The sequence below is a fragment of the Diuraphis noxia genome, unplaced genomic scaffold (genome assembly GCF_037042655.1).
Source record: "Diuraphis noxia isolate RWA-SAM2 unplaced genomic scaffold, SU_Dnox_SAM2 contig0004, whole genome shotgun sequence".
Lineage (NCBI taxonomy): Eukaryota > Metazoa > Arthropoda > Insecta > Hemiptera > Aphididae > Diuraphis > Diuraphis noxia.
Window position 1 is genome coordinate 3,103,651 of NW_028301714.1, and position 22,993 is coordinate 3,126,643.

The 22,993-nt window shown below is 29.5% G+C and overlaps 1 protein-coding gene and 1 pseudogene across 5 annotated transcripts in view; both read left to right on the top strand.

Annotated features, from left to right (window-relative positions):
- Window positions 1-21,851, top strand: part of LOC107167983 (uncharacterized) — a 42,931-nt gene extending 21,080 nt beyond the window's left edge. For all 5 annotated transcript variants that reach the window (XM_015517220.2, XM_015517221.2, XM_015517223.2 and 2 more), the window contains exon 3: window positions 21,006-21,851. In XM_015517220.2, the coding sequence (XP_015372706.1) occupies window positions 21,006-21,479 (474 nt within the window). In that variant the 3' untranslated portion in view covers window positions 21,480-21,851. The remainder of the gene's footprint in view (window positions 1-21,005) is intronic.
- On the top strand, window positions 2,363-3,608 carry LOC149055493 (uncharacterized; annotated as a pseudogene).
- Window positions 21,852-22,993: the final 1,142 nt, after the last annotated feature.

Below are 22,993 nucleotides of genomic sequence, written 5' to 3' on the forward strand. Positions count from 1 at the left end.
ATAATTTTTGACGTAACCACGTAAGTATTCTGAAATCAAACTTAATAACTACAAGAACGCTTAAACGATGCAGTTTTGGCTCTTATAAAATTTAATGACTATCATACCTACCTAGCTGTAAAATCAACGATTTTTTTCTTTTATAAATCAATAGTTTTAACCTTTTACGTATCTTAATTTAGATTTAAATCGCGTTGAAGAATTGTGTTTAAACGACAAATAACAATCTCTTAGTTGTTTGATTTAAAATTTTTAACCTTATATTGTGTTACTAGATGAAGTAATTAATCGTAGAGCTGTTATATAATAATACTATAGTCTATAATAGTAGGTGTATATTTTTTAAAATACACATTTATTTAATGTCCAGATAAGTAAAAAAACTTGATTTTTAAATTTTAATGCTTATTGTAGTTTTTTTGGTAATTTTTCTGACCTCATAATAACTAATAAGCAATTTCGTTTTGAATTGTTTTAAACGGGTTTTTGGTATCTACGTTTTAAATTTGAAAATGGTGATTTTTATTATATATATAGGTAAAACACATCAATTGGTGTATATGTATTATGTATAATATTATTTATCTTCATGATAAATTAAATTCTATGTGCAGGTTTTCATAACATTTGAACACATAATAATCATATAGCTAAGTCCTAAAAGTCTGATCGTAGCCTTAAGTGTTAATAGAATTTAATCAAGTTGTTCGTTACCGTTACGTCTATATTTACAATCACTACTAGTTGCTACAACGACAAAAAAATTATAAGTACGCCAATAAACTATATGTGTATAAACATATCGTGATATTTGAGTCTCTGAATTTAGCTTCCGATTTTTGACAGTTTATTTTTGTTATGATATTTTTGAATAAAACGCCAATATTACATTCACAAATGCATAAAAACATAATCCTAATTAGTATCCAATTTTCAATTCGTCTATATTTTTATATTATATTATTTTTATACACACACATTTATATTTATATTATGTTTATACACACATAGTTTCTAGTAAATTTAATTCACTATGTGACACATTTCTCACATTAATAAAAAATACCTTTATTACCTTTATCACCCAGGGAAAAAATAAAATCAGGATATAAAATTTCCATTGTCATTAATAGAGTATCGTTTTGTTTTAATCAGAAAATATAAAATTAATATGAAATATTCAATTAAAGTGTCTCTGTTTTTTTGTAGGCAGACGGCGATCACTTTATAATGTCATAACTCATAAGATTCGCCGCGCCTAGTTCCCGGACCCTAGCGGTTCTGTTAGCGAAATTCGATTTTTGATCATCATAATAATATTTTGTAACGCGTTGCTGCTAGCGGCATCCGACATTGTGTTATTGTTAGTTAAACGTCTAATGGCATTTATGTTGGAAAACTTTTAGCAGTTGGTCAGTAGTGGAGGAGGAGGGCTTCAGGATATCACCATCAACCATCGGTATTCTAATTCACAAATATAATATTAGGTACTTATTGTATAGGTATAGGTACCGCGGGCAGTATATCGTGTATGCAATGAATAATGAAAGTAATGACCAGTAATGAATATTATCATACAAGTAACCTTCAAATTAATAATAATCTAAATGGTTTACGAGACAGTTTAAATTCCTTTACCAGCGCGTGGTTATTACATGTTATATTATAATTTATCGTCGTGGTTTGCAAAAATACATTACATTATTATCGTTTATTGAGTTTTAAACTCACGATAGGTAAAACGATATTTCATATATTATGGAAGTGATCATACATTATTACTAATAATAAGTGACTACACTTAAGCATAACTACTGGTCCAAATGGTCCAATGGTACTGTAAGTTGTAAGTAGGTCCATGTCTCCGGCACCACCCAATCAAAAATTTAACCTCAAACCCGAGGAATTCATCGTTTGTGCTCCATTTGTGCTGGGTTGTGCAGCAAATCACTTCGTTTGTGCTCAATCTCTTCCAGGGTTATTTGAGATTTATCCTGGGAGGTGCCAGGGATATATTAGCACCACCCAATTGAAATTTTGAACTCAAACCCAGGGCATTCGTTTGTGCTCAATCCCTTCTAGAGTTATTTGTGATTTACACTGGGTGGTGCCGGGGACATGATAATTTAGTTAATCACCGTTCCATTTTAAAATTAAATCAATTCCATTTATAAATCACCGTTAACCCCCCCCCCCCCCCGCCCTCCCCACATTGGAATGCTGAAAGTATTGGCATTAAACCATTTACGTTTCTACCTTCTAGACTTACTATTGAACTTGATGAGGTAGAAGAAAATTTATTATCCCTGAGAACAACTAAGAGTCGTGGGCCTGATGGTATATCAGCTCAATTTTTATTTAGTATTAGGGCACAGTTAAAATATCCTCTATTGTACTTATTTAACCTCTCATTAGCCGAAGGTATATTTCCATCAATATGGAAAACGAGGCAGGTAACACCTATTTATAAATCAGGAGACCCAGGGTCAGTATCTAATTATCGTCCAATTTCTGGTTTACCTCTAATTGGTAAACTTTTCGAAAAGTTTGTTAATAAATGTATTGAACGTAGATTTAAACTAGTTTTATCAACAAATTAACATGGGTTTTATGGCGGTCGTTCCACAACAACTAGTGCCTTAGAATTCTCTGCGTTTATCAGGGATAGCTTCAAAAATATGATTCAAGTTGATGTGATATTCACTAATATTTCTAAAGCTTTCGACTCCATAAACCATATTGTGTTAATTGATATTCTGGATAGATTGGGGGTAGGTGAACCTCTGCTATCCTGGTTCAAATCCTATATAACCGGTCGACGACAGTTTGTATCCTTATTTAATCGAAAATCCGCGGAATATTTAGTCACTTCCGAAGTCCCACAAGGTGGGCACTTGTCTCCACTTTTATTTAATACTCTAATAAATACATTATGCGAATCTGTTGACAGCAAAATGCTATCATTTGCGGATGATGTATAATTATTTAATTTCGTTCAATCTGATAGTGATGCTATTTCGTTACAAGAATCGTTGAATAAGTTAGTCGATTGGTGTAATACTGTTGGGTTAGAGCTGGCAATTCATAAATGTAAAGTTATGTATTTTTCGAGACGTCACTCAATTATTCAATATGATTACTCTATTGATAACGTGATAATATTACAGCGAATAAACCAAGTTGAAGATTTAGGTTTTATTTTTACTCCAACGTAATCGTTTGCACCTCTTATTGACTGAATAGTAGCCAAAGCATTGCGATCATTAGGGTTTATAAGGCGACATGCAGGGTCGGTAATGTCTGTAAAATGTTTGTTAATATTATATACTATAGTTAGATCAATTGTAGAGTATGGATCTGTGGTATGGTCTCCAAGGACCAAATGTGATATTATTCGAATTGGACGTGTTCAGCATCGTTTCTTAAACATGGTTTAGTCTCTGATGTAATTGACTCGCCAGACTTGTTATCTAGAATAGGTTTTCGCATTCCAGGTAGGTACAACCCGTTCTCGTGACCCCTACTACCTTGCTTCAGTGTCAAAAAATTATTTGGATGATGATCCTTTAAGGAGAACTATGTCTTTAGTTAATAGTCAAACTAGTTAAACATTTTTTTCTAATTTAGGTTTTTGTTCCGTTAAATTTAATTTTCAGGAGCCTACTATATACTACTGTATAATTTTAATTTATTGATATTCAATGTGTTATGTTTGGAAATGTATATAAAAAAATATGTTATAATGTATATTCATTAATAAGTAATATATTGTAAAAGCTGTATGGAGTTTAAAATAATAAAAATAAAAAAATAAAATAAAAATTAGACCGAGCTAATGTAAGTAATAGAAATGTAACTTTTGTAGTAGCAGCTGTTGTTCAATCAATGGGACAAGATTGAAATAATATTGCTTTAAATAGAGAATTGATACGAAGAGCTCGTCGTCAACATAGAGAAAACATTGCATCACAAATAAAAAGTGAATTTGATCCGTCCATTCATATAGTTATTCATTGGGATGGGAAAATGTTACCAGCATTAACATAGGCGTGCATAGGCCTCTTTTTCAGGGTATGCAAAAGACTGCCACTGGCGTGCCCTGAAAGTTATTTTAAGCTTGTTAAATTCTGATAATTTATATACCTCTATACAATAACACAAATATTGAAAAGTCTAACTGTTTAATTAAAAAAATATTGAAACAAATACCATGACAAAAGACAAAAAGTATGTATTTCGCAAATACTATTGGTAGTTGATAAGTGATTAATTTAATAACTAATTATTGGATGTTTCAATTTGCTTCATCTCTAGATATATCTAGATAGCCTACTGATGGCTAGGAATGACTTATAAAATAAAATAAATTTAAAAAAATTTGCTTCTAAACATTGCGCATTTATTATGTTATATTAGAATATTAGATTAACAAATACTTGACCTATTAAATGCTCAAATACTTTACCTATAACAATTTCAAAAATATGATGCTGATACGCCAATTTTATTAAATGTCGACCAAATTTTTCCTTTAGTGATACACAAGCACCACTTAGAAATCCAGTAACCTAACCTAACCTAGCAGTTGTGTTAAAACACATAAATTATCTACGATTTGATAAATTCCAGTTATTAATAAGATTATAAACAGCCTCAGTTAATATTTTGCCTGTACCTTTTAATAATGGAGGAACATCTAAAATCTTGAAAATACCATTTCTAGAAACTAAAACTGCAAGACAATCTACATGTTCCATTTTTGTTAATGCTGATAACATTTTTCCATCCCAATGAATAACTAGATGAATGGATGGAGCAAATTTACTTTTTATACGTGATGCAATGTTTTCTCTATGCTGACGACGAGCTCTTCGTATCAATTCTCTATTTAGAGCAATATTATTTAAATCTTGTTCCATCGATTGAACAACAGCTGCTAATACAAAAGTTGCATTTCTATTACTTACCTTAGCTCGGTCTAATGTTAACGTTAAGCTGTGATTAACTAAATTATCATGTCCCCGGCACTACCCAGGATAAATCTCAAATAACCCTGAAAGGGATCGAGCACAAACGGAGTGATTTGCTGCACAAATAGAGCACAAACGAATGCCCCGGGTTTGAGCTTAAATTTTTAATTAGGCGGTGCCGGTGACCTCATGTAAGAAATAGCTTGGTGTATTTAATATTTATTATTAGGTAGTTTATACTATAATATTATGTAGGTAGGTAATTATACGAACACATTTCAAAGGTTCTAGCAAAACAATTTTTTAATCAGGAACTATTATATTTACACAATTACCATAAGAAGATACTTACCTAAACGTGAATCTCTTTATAATATTTATTGTCATAATGTTCAGTACTCCGGTAAATTAGTTCGATGACCTATGCTTATAATATTATTAAGAATCAAATATTTGCATAGACGTGCCCGCATTGTACTACTCACACAAGTAGACATGTCTATTGTCCTCCACGAGTTATGAACATTATAATAAACATCCAAGATTATCTAATATAGAGTTAATTTACACTTATAATATCTTTGTCTTTACCAAATTTTTAAAATATTTTTGACACTTGAAAATTCAAAATTCATCGCTTCTATAGATAATCGTTCAACGTTAGATTTTATTCAATATCATTTACCTATCCAGGCTATCCATCTACTTTCATAATTGTATAAAACATTGTATAATAGGTACATAATATAATTTTGTTTTAAAATGTTATTACATCTCTGAAATTAAAGTATTCTCATTTTTTTCCTAATTCAGCTTTTTAATACCTTTTCCGAAATATTAAATTGACTTAAGGGTATGTTTTAATTAAAAACGAATTTTTAGTTTTTACTGTCTGAAACTTTGAATAAAAGACGAATTCACTAACTACCTTTCTCTGAATAAAGCTCAAGTTAAATCTTAAATAATAATAAATTAAAAATATATATATCTACAAGCGTCGTGATAATTTTAAGCGTACTAACAAAACTTCGAAATTGTCTGGGTACACCTTTATAATTAAAGCAATATTATTATTTGCAAATAATTTTGGTAGCATACTGAAGCTCCCGACGTGGTAAAAGTTATCGAGCAGATACAATAAATACGCGTTGATAGGATTTCTTGTAATTGAATGTGAATATTATTAAACGAAAATATTTTTGATCACACATTCGCGACAAAAATTATAGAAAAACAGTTATGTATTCATAGTTCATAATAATTTACTACTGTAGCCCGTAGGTCAACGCGATAGTAGTACCTTGTAGACACTTGGAGAAAAATATCTATGATATGCTAATAATTCGTACTAGTTTTACTCTAATAAGAAACAATCAAACAACAGTTATTATTACCGATATTATACCACATAAATCTAAAAGTATTTGTAAATTTAAATATCTTATCTTTAATCATCAATTGTTCGTTTGGCATAATAATTTTTTATTGACACTTTGATAATGCTATTGACTTTGAAATTTGAATATCATTCGTATAACATATAATAAGTTATACGTTATTATTTTTTTCAATATATTTCAAAAAATTATTTTATTTTTAACACGTAATGACCACTTCGCTCAAATTTATTGATAGTCATGACCTATGAATACGATAATATTTTGATGTATAAAATCCCGCAACCAAACAAAATATAGTGAAGTATTTGATTTATATGCAAAACACGTTCAGAGCAGTTGATTTTGTATACTTGTATATATCTTCTATACTATTGTCTATATTCGAATACGACAACTGTACCTACTACCTAAAGTGTTATTGTAAAATCTGATATATTATTATCTATTCTTAGCAATAATCTATACTTGGAAATAATGATATTATTATTATATTAATAACACAAGATATTTTTATATTAAAATATTTGTATTCTTGATTTTGGATAAAATTCATTTCGTTTAATAAGTGAAAAATTAGTATTAGCACCAGCCAGGTAGGTATCAACAGTGGCGTAAACTGGGGGTCGCACATTTTCTTATAGTTTTGTTTTTGACCATTTTCTATTAATATACCTACCAATATGTATTTATTGTGATCGGCAGAGTCGAATCTCAATGGTAGCTGAATATTTATAGTGAAAACATATTTCACTATTTTATGTTTATAGATTAAAATTAAAAGTGTTTCAACAGCTTGCAAAAATAGACAATTTTCTTGTAAAAATATCGAAGTCGAAAATAAGCATCTATTTTTACTCTAAATTCATATATAACTTTTGATTTGTATGAACTAAGTTTAAAGTAGTGGTTAGGTTAGGTTAGTCAGTATATTACTGATTTACATTATATTAAAACTACAATTTTGACAAATAAAACAATTTATATTTGATCTGTAAATTAATTTATCAGGTAATATAATATTATTATTGAACAAGTTTGATACAATTATTTATTAGAGTCTAGATTAAAAGAACTGTTGTATTTTATGTATTCATATATTGTTTAAGAAAATTATACATGTTCTATTGACGGTAATTAGTTATATTGAATCCCTATTTATATTGTATATTCATAATACATACCAGTCACCAATAGATATTATATATGTTTAAGGTTAAAATAATTTTGTTGAGATTGTGTACTGTTTACTTATAATATTATATTTAGAACAATATAAAACTTTTTAGGGGGGTATGATGGGCTTAGTCTCCCAAAAGTCTGTATAATCGGGAAACTGATTGCAACCCTAACAATTTAGCCCAATTTACGCCACTGGGTATCAATTCAATATAAAGTTTACATCTACGCACCTTGTATACTCATTGGTTTATATTATTACCAAGGTATAATAATATGTTATGTATAAAACTGATCAAGTTTCGTTACGCTATTTTATTTTCTATTCCTTACAGATCAAGTTCTCCCACAACATCTGAATTTAAATTGTTTTCTATATATATATATTGCTTCATTACGTTAGGAGCACACTGTCGGTAGTACACTGAATAGTTGGCGCACAATGGAATATTGGAACATTTGGAACAAATAGTAACGATAACAATATAAATTGTATAGACTTTTCTTTTACTGACCTAAAATACGTTTCTCTTCCTTGATTTATGACTTATTATCAAGTATATAACATTTATAACTACTAAAGTACTAACTAACTAGTTATAACTTATAAGTATAGTCGTATAGACAGGTGTATTTTGTATATGTTGTGAATTTTTTTTTTCTGATTTTTTTTGCCGTATAACTTACGTTACATTATTACTTATAAAGGTTTAAGATGGAATTTATGCTCTTCGTTTCAGCTTAATATCTATAACAATATGCACTTATGACAAAAACAATTAATTTACGAGTACCTATCATCTTCGTGGATTCATTACATAAAATGGTACATCCCATTTTTATAAAATATAATTAAATTATAGCTACGATAGAGTGACTGCGCCCGTACGTGCAATAGTAAAATATATTTAACTATTTGTTATTATAATAATTATGTTAGCATAATACATATTATAACTGATACTTGATGAGATGATATGACGTGCTTTATAATGTGCAACATCTGCAGCACGCATACACGTCTTAGGTTATTCCTATAGTATAATACATGATTAGTTTATTAAAATTCAATAATTACCAACGATTACAGCAGTAGCAAGTAATAACTAATATGTATAGAACGTTGCAATCTTATTTGATTTGATCGATGCGTCCAGCCGTTTATAGTTATCCTAGCTACTATTATAGAGGTTATAGCTGTAACTATAGTGTGCTACAATAAAAATAATTAAAACATAAAATTAGTCGAAACATGTTTTGAGTTAATTTCAAAATAATGTTTCCTGGTGGCTGGTGTGCAAATAAAATGAATTTCTACCGAATCCACAAATCTCTGCAAATGGGCGAAACAAATAATACTCTAATACTCATCATTCATTACTCTACATGTAATAATATTACAAATATTATGTATTATACATTGTAATCCTTGATCCACGGCTTAAGGATCCACGGATTACGAGGATGATAAATTTTATTGTAATACGATACAGTATTATTCTTGGCACATTTCCAACGTTGTTGTAAATCGCCACAAAACTAATTTGTACACTTGTGTCACGCCCCGTGTGTGTTTGAAATGTAATTTACAGACGAGGATCGAATGTCTCTATATACCTGTAAATATTTATATGTGGTGTGTGGACCGTGTGGTATTGTTCAATCTATGTTATACATTTTACATTTTTACGACAGTTTATAGCGTACATCAATAGTGAACGCCTTAACAATATTACACCTGTCATTGCGTGCCTCGCGCGGACACACAACGGTGTGACAGTTGTCGTCCTTTTTGAAAATATATATATAATTTACATTATTATCTCGGGTGAGTGATACACACGTGTCAATGCACGGTGCCGGTATCGGTGACTGTGTGGCGTGGCGATGTTTAATATATGCATAGGCTTAGATTTATTGAGTATAATATATCACACGAATGCTTCTGGACGGTTTAAAAGAATAAGAAATAAATTACGGGGGCGCGGCGTGCTACTTTTTTTTAGATCCGTTCACTAGTAGCTATTCGATAAATCGATAATATGCAAGGAAAATGTCATTAGGTAACAATAATAGGTACTGATTACTAGTGAGCTAATACAAACACAATAGTGTAGCTATTACCGAAAATTTCTAATCAATTTCATATAGACGTAGATAAAGTATTTTCGTGAAAGACAAATAAATATCGTCGTCGTCGTTGTTAGTCATATTATTTACCTACAATTATGCTTATTGTATAAACAATTAAGCGCATTATATCGTTTAAGCACGGCCCAGAAAAGGTTGTAACTATAGTTGCGCAACTATAGTCCTAAAATCTTGAGATAAATTTTCCTTAACACATTTAAAGTAAGGCGCACTGTCATTATTACCAAGTTTTTAGAAAGGTATATATAGTATTATAATATTATAATATTTAATACTTTACATTTTGAGCGAATAGGGTCTGTAATCATATTATAATTTACATTGTAACTAATAAAAAAATCATTTGTTTTTTGGATAAATTGAAGTTTGTTATTTATTTATTTTGAAGTGATATTATACAAGTTGAAAGATTGAAATCTCCATTCCCATGTTGCGCTCATATTTTTAAAGACAATGAAGTAAAATTATAATAGTGTAGATATATACGAATTCTCATACAATTATGTAAATCGGACTAAAAAAGAAACGAACCACGTAATAGTTACTTTACATTATCATATTAACCTTAGTTTTTAGAACAGGAAACTAAGGAAATCGGAGTTCTAGATCATGTACCTATACGTATTTTTTAGTGAATAATTAGATCATCGGGTTACGTACCTTTATGGATATTGGATATACCTATAGAAAAATAACGCTTTAAACCGTTTAATCGAAAATCACCCGATTGACGACGCGAATAAGGCTAATGAACTCGCAGACCTGTAATATCGCGAATGTTGAGTGTGTGTGTGTGCTGTTCATACTGCATATTATTATACGAATGAACGAATGTACACACATACATACACACACCAACAACGGGCTCCGAAAAGTCTTTCTCCAGAAAGACCTTCGTTCAAGGTAATTTGGCAACTGTTACTGGGTGTGACAAAAACTTGTTATATTACCACATCGCCGAGTGTGAAGTCATTTTAAACTATAAAGTATTTTTTTGCTTTTTTGTTCAACGATATTTCGCTAATATAGGACTGAGTACCCCGAGAGGATACCGCTGGCAAGTCTTGTACTTGCTGGGATCTTTGTCGTCCACGCAGTTTTTCTGTATCGATATACCAGAACCTGTATAGTGTATATATGTATATATATATATACAATTTAAATAATTTAATTATATTAAAATAAATACAGATCGCATTTTTCTGTTGCGTATAATATTATATATGCATGTATTGGGTAGTATTTTTTTTAGTTTTTGACTTATATTAAACGTCAAAGCTTAAAACATAAGAACCATGACGTGTAGTGAAAATACAGAGAAAGTTATGTGCGAAAGAAAGCACGAAAATTCTATCTAATCTTATAAGTTATAACTTGTATGCTTTTAAGTTTGAACGATTATAGATAGTATAATATTGATTAAGTATTAAATATTTGAATAAGCACAAAATTAATAAATACACGTTGCACAATATCTAAATCTTTTTTTTAAAATGATAATATTATCATATAGATACCTACTTGAGAATATGAAATTAAAAAGTATAAGTACCTAAGGTTTAGGATATAAATGAATAATTGTATTTAGATAATATATAATCTTTACCTCGAGGCACAAGAACTACATTATAAGATAAAAGAGAGAAAAAATAGAGACATTTTAAACTGATTAATGTCATTTTCAAGTTTCAACATTACAAAATTACCTAAATAAAATGTACAGAATTTACTTTATTATTATTTAATTGTACATATACCCTTAGCAACATAGGCCATTGGACTTACTTTATTATATTAAAACAGCTTAAAAGTATTAATAATGTATAAAGTACCTATTTAATACAAAAGGTAAATTTGTTAATAATTTAAAGTAATTGAAATAATATGATAAAAGACGAATGATGATTAAAGTAAATATCTATACAAATGTAGTATTTAACTTAATTTTTTGCTCAAAAACTATAATCATAGAATTTATATACAATTATAGGGTGATCAGATAAATGATTGTACAAAACGTGTTTGTCTATATATATTATAACAGCGGACTTGTGTGATGCGTATTGCTTGTATATCTATATAAGTTTTAACGAGTATGATGAGTTTATTACTGTTTTACAAATTTTACGCTCAGCAGATCACGTTTATCTCCGTTAATTTAAAATTTAGAGTGAATTGGCCTATTATAAAAATTAAAGGCAAGATTATTACCGAGGGCATCTCATGGGCTTTTTATTATATTTTAATTTTAAAGCGAGTTATGAGTATTTTAAAATTTAAAATTATTTTTATATCATAAAATACACATAACTTGGTTTAAAATTAAAATATAATAAAAAAACCCATGAGATGCCTTCGGTAATAATCTTGCCTTTAATTTTTATTATAGGTCAATTCTCTCTAAATTTTAAATTGAAGGAGATAAACGAGATTTGCTGAGCGTAAAATTTGCTATGTTACGCACTTGTACGACAAAGACAATACATGCGGGTGTGGCATCCTCTTAAGTTCGACACAACGAAGAGGTTTTCTATATTTTTTGTTATATATTAAAAAGATAAAAATACATATAACATATATTACGTGTTTAGAGTATACCTATATTAAGTGAATTCAATCTCGGAATGGTCACCCATTATTCAACCATGATACACGTTAAAAATAAATTAATAGCGTCACTACTCACTACTATATAGACATTGATCAGAGTATCAGACATTATTTGAAAACTCGTGTCGAACACATTGTGCGGGGTTGGAAACTCTATACGCAAGCTGTATAAGCGTACTGCGTAGGTAGGTAGTATAATTTACTAAAAAACCAATTTTATATTTCTGTACCGGATCACATTTTTTTTGTAGTCTCATTCAGTGACCGATATATAGTACAACCCATGGCTCACGGGGATGATTTTAGTTTTTGGAACTTATTTGGTGATTTGAAACAAAATTGATTCTTAGCCTTATATTTTGTGTTGTTTTACTACAGAGAAATTCTTTCAACAGTTTATATTAATTTATCGAACATTTTTTGAAAAAAGTTACAAGTTATTAGTTAAACTAAACGTCATTTTTATTTTGTTTCAAATTGGTATCATCATCGAAAAATGCACAAAAAAAAAAAGATTACTTTAAAAATAATTAGTATCACAGAAGATAAAATACCAATATAAAAAGTTTTTTTTGGGTGGTTGGGGGGGAAACCCCTTACCCCCCCCCCCCACCATAACTACGCCACTGCTGTTTCTATAAAAGTGAAAAGTTATTGAATAACAACATTCCTATTTAATTTTCTATTGTAAAGCAGGTTATTTGTCTAAGAATTTTGATCTTAAAAAATCTAATTTCGAGCATGTATTAATTAGTTAAATCAACTCAGGCGTTAAGCTTATAACTTATAATATTCTTTGAAAGTTGTATTAATGGGGTACAGAACTAACATTTTTCTAGATATTCTTTTATTTACTCCACGATAAGTTCATCTGAGCATTAAAAATACTTATAAGTTATAACTGATTAACTACCTAAGTTTTCGGGAAATTTGGAATATGAGATTAAAATGTGCGGTGTAGGTGAGTTGATTCCTGAGACCTATTTTATGTATTAGTTGATTCCCGGGTCATTATTAGGTATGTACGAGTTGATTCCCGCGGGTCATTAAGAGGGACGTACAAGTTGATTCCCTATTGTTGTATATTAATTATCAATAGATTGCACAAGTAAAGAGTTTATAACAGTAAAGAGTTCGACCGTCACACACAACTCGCTCTTGTCCACCGAGACCAGATTCTATTAGACTTGACTATTATTTTTTTACCTATAATTACTTAATGTTTTTAATAATAATTTTTATAATAAATAATAAATATAATACAATTAATAAATAAAAATTGAATGATTTTAAAAATATGAAAAAACTAAATTTTTATTTAAAAATATTTTACTAAATATTAAATAAAACACATAATGATCCGGGAATCAACTCGTACGTACCTCTTAATGACCCGGGAATCAACTAAACGGTATTGGTGCAGGTAAACAGGTACCCGGGAATCAACTCGTATGCAGCCAAAATGTGAGATAACGAGTGTTGGTAAAATAATCACCGCGTGTGTTTAATTGTTAATCATTTGGTTCGTTAGTATCTGAAATGTCAATTTTCTGAACGATTATTGTTTAAATATAATTCACAATATGATCATAGAATATAAATACAGTATTCATGAAGTCTGAAACCTTTGTTAGAATAATATTATATACGCTATTATAGGTGGAACTTATCAAACTTTTTGTTAGGCAATGTACATTTTTGAAGTTACTCATGAAATTGGCAATACGTAAAATTAATACACTTTTTAAATAAATTGAAATTGTGCCCTAGAGTACATTAACTCGATATACAATAATAAATAATAAAAAACGGCCGTACAACAAACACACGTACCTACTGTTTTAACGTTAATATAATATCTTATAAAAAAAATAACCGTCATTAAAATAACAACCGATAATTTTAGTTTTTACTGACACATTTTGACATTTATGACATGGAAGCTTTTTTTTATGTAATTCATGCATACATTACCTATACATATCTATATACAATTAGGGTTAAGGTACTATTTATAGATTTTTTGTGTGGGCTATTAATAATACTTAATATTATTTTTACATAATTATCGCAAAAAAATATTAATTTATCGTGATCAGTTTTAATCAATCGCGATTGTATACTATACATAATATATATATAGGTAGGTACATAACATAACATATAGGCATACAACATACAAAAACAAATTAAACATTTTCGAGTACATCTCGCGCGTACATCTTTGAATATTAATTAACTCCAGTTAGCAAATTGTTTAAAAAAAAAATCAAATTATAAATTTTGAATTCATGATATGAAAATCTGTGTTACTAGTGTGAGATATAATGTTGGATACATACGCATTGTTAATACGTTATAGTTTTATACCTACTTTATACATGGATTTATTTTCATTTTTATGTATCAGGAGTCTATGAACGTTTATTATGTACAAGCGTTTTATATACTATTGTATTAGCTTCACAATCATTTCCTATTTGTTTTTATCGATCAGTCTGCGCGTGAACATGTTTTTTCTACTACCTACGCGATTAAACGCATAACCTTAAGATAACGAACCTTGGTGCAATATCCTCTTAAGGATCTACAATCGAAAAAAAATAGTTTAAATTACACAAAATGTAGCAATACCATCTCTCGACCGTGTTACTGTGTAAATACGCAGTCATAAACATTAAGCTACATATTGCGTAGTAGGTAGAATAATTAATTATATTAATACACTATATAATATATCATGAAGCATCAAATTAATATGATAGCTATTCACTAGTATATGACACATTTATTATTAGAAATGCATATGTTACTTGCTCATAACGGAATCAACTTTTTCCAAAATATACATAAGTACATTGAATTAATTCTAGTCGGTTTGAATATTACAATGATATATTATAATATAAGACAGCTAAAATAGCCTGAAAAAAAAATAAACTTGAACATTGTTATCTACAATAGCCGTTAATATTATAGTTTGTATGTAATGTGCATTTATACTGCGTATAACTACTAAATTTGAGTTAAAAAAATCATCAGTCAATAAGTTTTTGTTAAATGTACACACATTTGTCATGGTTTAGGATAACTTTGTTGGGCGTATGTTGGGTAACGGGCCCCGAAAATTGCGTCAAATATATTTCTTAGGTTATTAAAAATATAGTAGATATACTCGTACCATTGGATTTCAAATGCGAATACATTTCTGTTTTTTTTAATCATGTAGCAATACTAGCAATGATCCTAATGCAAAATGGATATGTAAAATATATAATATTAGATATTTACAAAAAAACACTTATTTTATTTTAATTTTTAATTATAGTAAAAATGAATCAGTATCAGGATATATACCTACAACAACACGCGTTTAAAAATATAATGATTGAAATTTGATGTACAGGTACGTGATGTATCATACATAAATACATCTTAACGAGTATTTTATGCAAGTAAAATGTTCAAGACTTAGTTTTTTATCTTATAAATTAAAAAATTAGGAACATTAATCTTAAATCATAGGCATTTTCGTAAGATTGTCGACGATATTACCGCATATATATGCGGTGACGTGCGCAGCGCCGACTGTTGCAGTAACGCAAGTGAACGGCGTATTTCGTATACATATATATAATAATATTATTATTCTCACGAAATTCAACTAATTTTGACACGATATAGTTCAAGGCAAGGCTCGTTCAATTACTATTTTCGACTTCCGTAGAGATCAACACGTCAAAGTGTTCTGAAACTTACAAATATAAATTAAAGGTTAGGTTCGCCAACGAGTCAATTATATTTTACACTCGTGAATTGAAATATCAAATAGGTACCTATGTTACCTACCTATTATATTATTGTTATAAACTCATAAACGTAAATTATTGGCATGGTGTAGCCGGTGTGGGTACTAGGTACTCCCACTCATAAAATATGTGGCAGTTCGAAAAATTACGTAAATTTTTAACAAATATAAAAATAGAGCACATTAAACTACGATTTTTCGTCGCGACAAATGTATGTAACGTAACGATTTATCTAATAATAATTGACTGCCATAAATGTTTAATGACATTAGTGCTTTGCAGACGATATTTTATCAAAAAAAAAAACAATTCTGAACACTAATACACGACACGATAACTAAATATCTTCATTATTATTGTATATTTTTGCATCTTTCAAGTTCATCGAAATGATCTTGAAAACAGTAGTTTGTACATATCTAACCTATCATAGCAATGTTATGTCATAAAATAAATTTTTTACTCATGAGTATAAATATCATTGTGTTTGTGTCTACTTAAACGTGTATAGTGTGGCTGTAGCAAAAACAGCTTTAATTTTTTGTATGACGCGTATTGACGTGCTGTTGCCTGTTCCATTACGTATTATTAATAATAATAATATAATGATGATAAAACAATGAGAAATAAATTATCATTGCGTTATTAAAACAATATATTTAGATAAACCTTGTAGTGGTATACTGCTCAGAATCGCTTCAGATTTGATATTTCTTTTGAAAAACAGTCAGCATTAATAATAATTAAAATTATTATAAACGAAAGTTGCAATAATTGCTAAGTTAAATTTCTTACAGCTAGGCATATATAGTGACGTCAATAATTTAGTATAATAATTAATATGTACCTATGTAAAGTTATGTTCAATGCATCATCTTTTCATAAGTTTGCTATGTTTATAATTATGGCTTTCTAGATATATAAAAAAAAAATAAAATAAAACGATAAACGCTTTTCGGTTCAATCACGGACTGAGATAATATAATATATAATTTGTAATTTATATTTTACAATGTAAATTACAGCATTATCACTATTTTAAATATTTTTATACACTTTAAAAATTTTACGGAAAAATACATAATTATACATAAAATAAAAACAATGAAAATAAGATTATTTTATTTCAGTCAAGAAAAATATCAAATAGTTTAAAGAATAACATTTGTTTTACGTATACGAATATGATAATTAAAAATAAATATGAATTAAAATTGTAATTATATATTATTATTGTATATTTTTTTATTAAAAAAGTTTTAAAATAGAGAAAAAGCAGATTATAAGCTCAAAAATCAAAATCAAATTACATTTTGCACTATCACATACGAAAATAATTTCAAATTATGATAGATACGTCATACGTGATACGTCTATAATACTGTATTAATGTCAATCATGTACTGATTTTAATTCCTGTCCAATATAATATGTATTAGTTAATTCTTTACACATTTAAATTTACTTTTTCAAATATTCAAACACACAGGTAGACCAGATAAATACATAATGTGTTATGGTATTAAATATTTAGGTATACGATAAAGTCTAATATAAATGAGTAAATGAGTTTGATTAAAGAATTAACTTATGATGCAATTAGTTCGTATAAATATATGTAGGTAAATACCAACAAAATTTGAATAAATTATCGCTCATCGTCAACCTAACCTAATCTTACGTAGGTATGCGGCTTTATATAACATCTTCTTCTTCTCGAGCTTTTACGGTCATTGAAGGATTTTCGATGCCTCTAATACGTTCTCCACCCATCTCTGTCAACGCTGTCTGCTATTGTCACTCCATGGGTGCACTTGCTGTTGAAATCATCGTTGACCCTGTCTGTCCAGCGATGCTTAAGGCGACCTCTAGGTCTTTTCCCATTTATCTTTCCTTCCAGAGCTTTCTTTAAGTTCCCTTTGACCTCCATACATGCCCTGCCAACTCAATTCGTTTACTCACGAGGTAAGCATTTAAACCGGGGTTTCGGTAAATTTTTTGTATTTCTCTATTCTTCTATTTTCTAAAATATCCTTCTAAGTACTTTCTTTATATAATATATTATTATAATTTATAAGTAACTATATAAAGTATATAAAGGAGACAACCTCTTCTAAAGACAACTATACCAAACTCATCGGAATGTTTTTAAAAATAAACACTACCTATGTAGAATAATTTAGATACCCAAAATAGTAATAAAAAAAAAAAAAATGCGTATTAGACTTAGAATTGTAATTCTCTGCTTTGCGCTCAAGTTGTAAACGCTTTAATATGACGGCGCATGCTTTAAATTTTAAGAAATCAATTTCATTTAAATTCTTAATCATGTAATCCAATAAATGTTTTGTATTTAATACCTACTATAATAATTGATGAGTGTAGTAATAATTTGTCTGTTTTCCACTCATACACAGCTCATTTATGATACCGCGGGTACCTCTCAATTCTCGTATATCGTATTGATTCAGATGTTGTGGCCTTTTTATAGAATTTTTAACTGTGCCTAATTTTTTACTGTGCCTATGAATATTATTATATGTACCTATATGATATGCAGAGTGATTCATCAATCATAATCATGTGCATTATTTTCATTTAGTAATATTTGTTTATTTCCATTTGATTTTTTTTTTTTTTTTGAATTTTCATATCGGTAGAATATTTTTAAATAATTAAATGTTCAAACTATTTAAGGAGTTTCTTATAGTTATACAAGCTTCATTTTTTTTTTCAAATGAAAATCACCAGTTTTACTGTACATTTTTAGGTCGATAATTTTTCAGAAAATTCTGCATTCTGTTGTACCTACAAATCTAAATGGAAATTCAAATTAGTAGGTTTTGAGTTATTTCACGGTGTTTAATAATACTAATTAATACTAATATTTTGAAACGGTGCATACTTTTGAGTGGCGACGCCTCGTGAAGTAAATAGTAAAGATACGAAGGTTTTTATACATACGAACCTACATATTATACAATATCTACTCTAAATTACAAATAAATAGTTTTACAAGTTAAGTAAACAAAACGATTCGTCAAGCTGTTTACTCTCATTCATTTTGTTTTTTGTTAATGAATTTGGCCAATCAAACTTTGATTTTTCGAATTTCATACTTGTAAAGAATTATCGTAAGGTGATATTTTTTTCTTTATTTGAAAATATACAATCTATACCTGTTGGCATAATAATGTGTTCTGAGTACAATTTTAAATTACAGTAATGTATTAACATGTATAGAGAAATCATCCATTAATGACACTCATAGCTTGCTTTTATTTATTTCTCTCTATTTTTTTTTCGATTTTTATAATAGGTTTAATTTGTGAGGGATTGCAGATCCCGACACCATTTGCGTTTTAAGCGTCTGTGGGGGTGGGGGGACCAGGGAATGGAGGGTGTAGCAAGATTTTTATTAGTGGGTTTTGGTTTGATAATAGTCGATTTTGAAAACGTTGGTAATGTATTTTCGCTTCTTCGTGTACCGTTTTTAATTTTAAGTCGTATAGTAAATAAAATATTTTTTTCATATGAGAACCAACCTTTTTATGCAAACTGTAAAATAGAAAATTTGTTTTTAAATGTTGATGGATCTAACCTAATCAAAAATTGAATAAATAGTTTCTAACCTTCTAAGCTATCAAAACTTCTGGACTAAGAATATCTATGATAATAGCACCCCGCTGTTCCATTATTTTGTATATAATTTGTATAAATAATTAGGTAGTATATCAAATTATTAAGGAAACGTGTTAGGTACTGAAAACCTTTGTAATCTTACAATTTACTTCATATATTTTATATATATTTAAATATTTCTATTTGATTTACCGGATTTTTCAATCCCGTCACTCTGTTCTTATTGTAAATTGTAATTTGCAGTGTTTGCTATTGTTTTTAGTTTTTACCTTGCTAGTAATATCCTCTTGTAAATGCCGACTTCTTAATTCGATTAGGATCTAGGTTAGCTTATCAATTACTGCCATCTCTCAATCCCATCTTAATGTATCATATTATTATAATCATATAGTATAAAATAATAAATATCATAATGATAATTAATAAATATACTATATTATAAATATTTGGTTTATCTAAAAAAAAAAAAATATCTATCGCGGGAATTCATGGCCATATACCATGCCATCGCTCAGCAGCTGTAAGCCTGTAACCACAAATCCGTGTTGGGAAATAATAACTTTGATTACCTAACCAACGATGATTTTAGTTTATGTCTACAATTATCTCAATAAATTCATATACGTTAATTTAATTGATCGATATAATAACTATAAATAAATATTCTGAATGAGATATTATTGTTATATCATGAATTTTATAATTACATTATTGATATCTTAAACTAGGATATATATTTTTGGAATAATTTATAATGCCATACTATTGTAGTAATTGATTAACCTAACCTATCCATTGAGATACCGGTCTGTATTTTTTTAATTAATAAATAATTTAAATTTAGAATGTATTTTATAACTAAACAAAATTAATCATGGAGAATGATAGAATTTTTAATTATGAGTACCTATCTAAAGGTAGACACGATAACTTGTAGGTATGGCCGTAGATACCTAGCTGTATATAGGTACCTGCAACTTGTTAGGTATATTCTTCATCATAAAATTTTTGGAATTCATTAATTTCCAATAATAAATTTAAGTAGGTACGCTATAATCATAAGTTATGAGATTTATCATAGTCAAAAAGTCAATAAAACTGCCTGCATGAATATCCTTGTTTGGGAATGATTATTAACGAATGAGTCATCTATACATAATAATTATATAATACTCTAAGATGTAAGTCGGTATAAGTGCCTATAATAAAAGTGACGGTTTTTTTTTTTTTTTGTCAACTGTCCGCAGGAGTCGATCGACCACATCCACGTGATATCACTAGACCCACCGGTGCGGCTGAACGAGAAGCCGCCGGATTACGCGTCAGTGGTGGACGTGCCGCCGCCCAGTTACGACGACGCGATCAAGTTGGACCCGCAACGACTGATGGACAGTGGCCACCGGTCGGCGAGGGACACTTGCGCCATAACGGTGGTGCCGCCCGACGAATGCGACAAGACGTCGTCCGCCAACGAGGTCGCGGCGCCGGTTCTTCCGGACACCGCGGTATCGCAGCCGACGACCAAGCTGGCGCAGGCCATCCGGAAGAGCATACGCGACATACGGAAGCAACTGACGAACACGGTGAGCGACGGGGCGGCGGAAGTGGAGCAACAGCAACAGAGTGGTTCCGCGGTGCACGGCAGCGACGTCGCGTCGGCCGCTTCCCGCAAGTCCGACGCCCAAACCGTGGCCACCAACGCGGCAACGGCCAACGACTAGAGGTGCAATACTGCAGTTGTTATCGATGTATTGATATTATTTATTTTATTGCAATACATCGCTAATGATGTCATATTGTTACGGTCCACGCGCGAACGCGTTTTCATTCACAAGACTGAAATCACAAAACTTAATATATTATTATAACGATTATTAGGTACGATTTAATATTATACATTTAAACCTACTAAAAGATTATTATTAGATATAAGGTTTACATTTTGTCAGTTGGATTGCATGCGCTTCGTGTTTTTCGATACGTACTGCCAGTGCTGCTGTTACCCGAAAGCGCTGCGATTTACCCAACATTTATTGTGAAAATATTATTATTGTCATTGTTATTAAAGTAAACATATCAACCATTGTCACCTAGTAAGTTTTAAATTTTTAATATTGGTAAGTCGAGAAACCCTATGAAATCGTCGACTCCTGTATAATTATAAAAAAATAATATTGTTCTCATCGACAAGTTCAAAATATATTTAATTGTTAATACTTAATATAATATAACATATTATATAAAAATAAAAATGTTTAACACTCACGTCACATAAAATGTGTTGAGATGGTACATAAACCATGTTTAATTTCACCTTCTTTCCTTTTGTACATATTTTGTAACAATAATGTTACGCTACAGTATACCTATTCGTTAGAACTTCAAAGGTCAGACTGTGTCACAGAGTTTAAAATAATATACTGCACAAGCATTATTTGTGTCTGAAATATTTTTAATGATTTTAAATTATAATATCCCAATATGGGCAGCCGCATCCCAAACAAAAATTAAAAAATTACAAACGATTCAAAATAAATTTCTCAGAATAGCTCTTAAAGCCCCATGGTTCATGCGAAACACACAACTCCATAATGACACTGGTATACCTTACATAAACACATGGATAATTGAACAATTTAAAAAATTTCACACGAAACTAAAAACAATAGAAGGCGCCCTTCACTTCAAAATTGGGAAAATAACTAAAAACCGCAGACTAAAGCCACGGCTACCTCAAGACATCTTGCTACCTCCAGAATCATCCTCATCATCTTCATCATCGGTATCATCAGATCAATGACCTAACTAAACAACTCAAATTTAAATTCATTTTACTAAAAAATAAAATAATGTACAAATTGTATTACTCTATATATGAAATGTATAAAAAAAAAATTGTAAAAACAAACATTTTGTTGAAACAATTATAATTAATAAATGAAAAAAAAAAAAATTATAATATTATATTATTTTTACATGAAATTTAGATTAAAAAAAAAAAAAACCATTATTTTGTATTGTTAACAATATAATCATAACCAGGTATAGGCAGTTGTTACAACCATTTTGATCACCAGATATTTAGGTCCCTGAATACTATGATACACTTTAAATGATTAAAAGAGTAATAAAATTATAAAACAATGTTTATCGCACAAAATAAAGTGGTTTTGCAAATTCTATACTCATTAGATAACGTCGAGGGCAAATAACATACTAAAGTAATAAATATTTA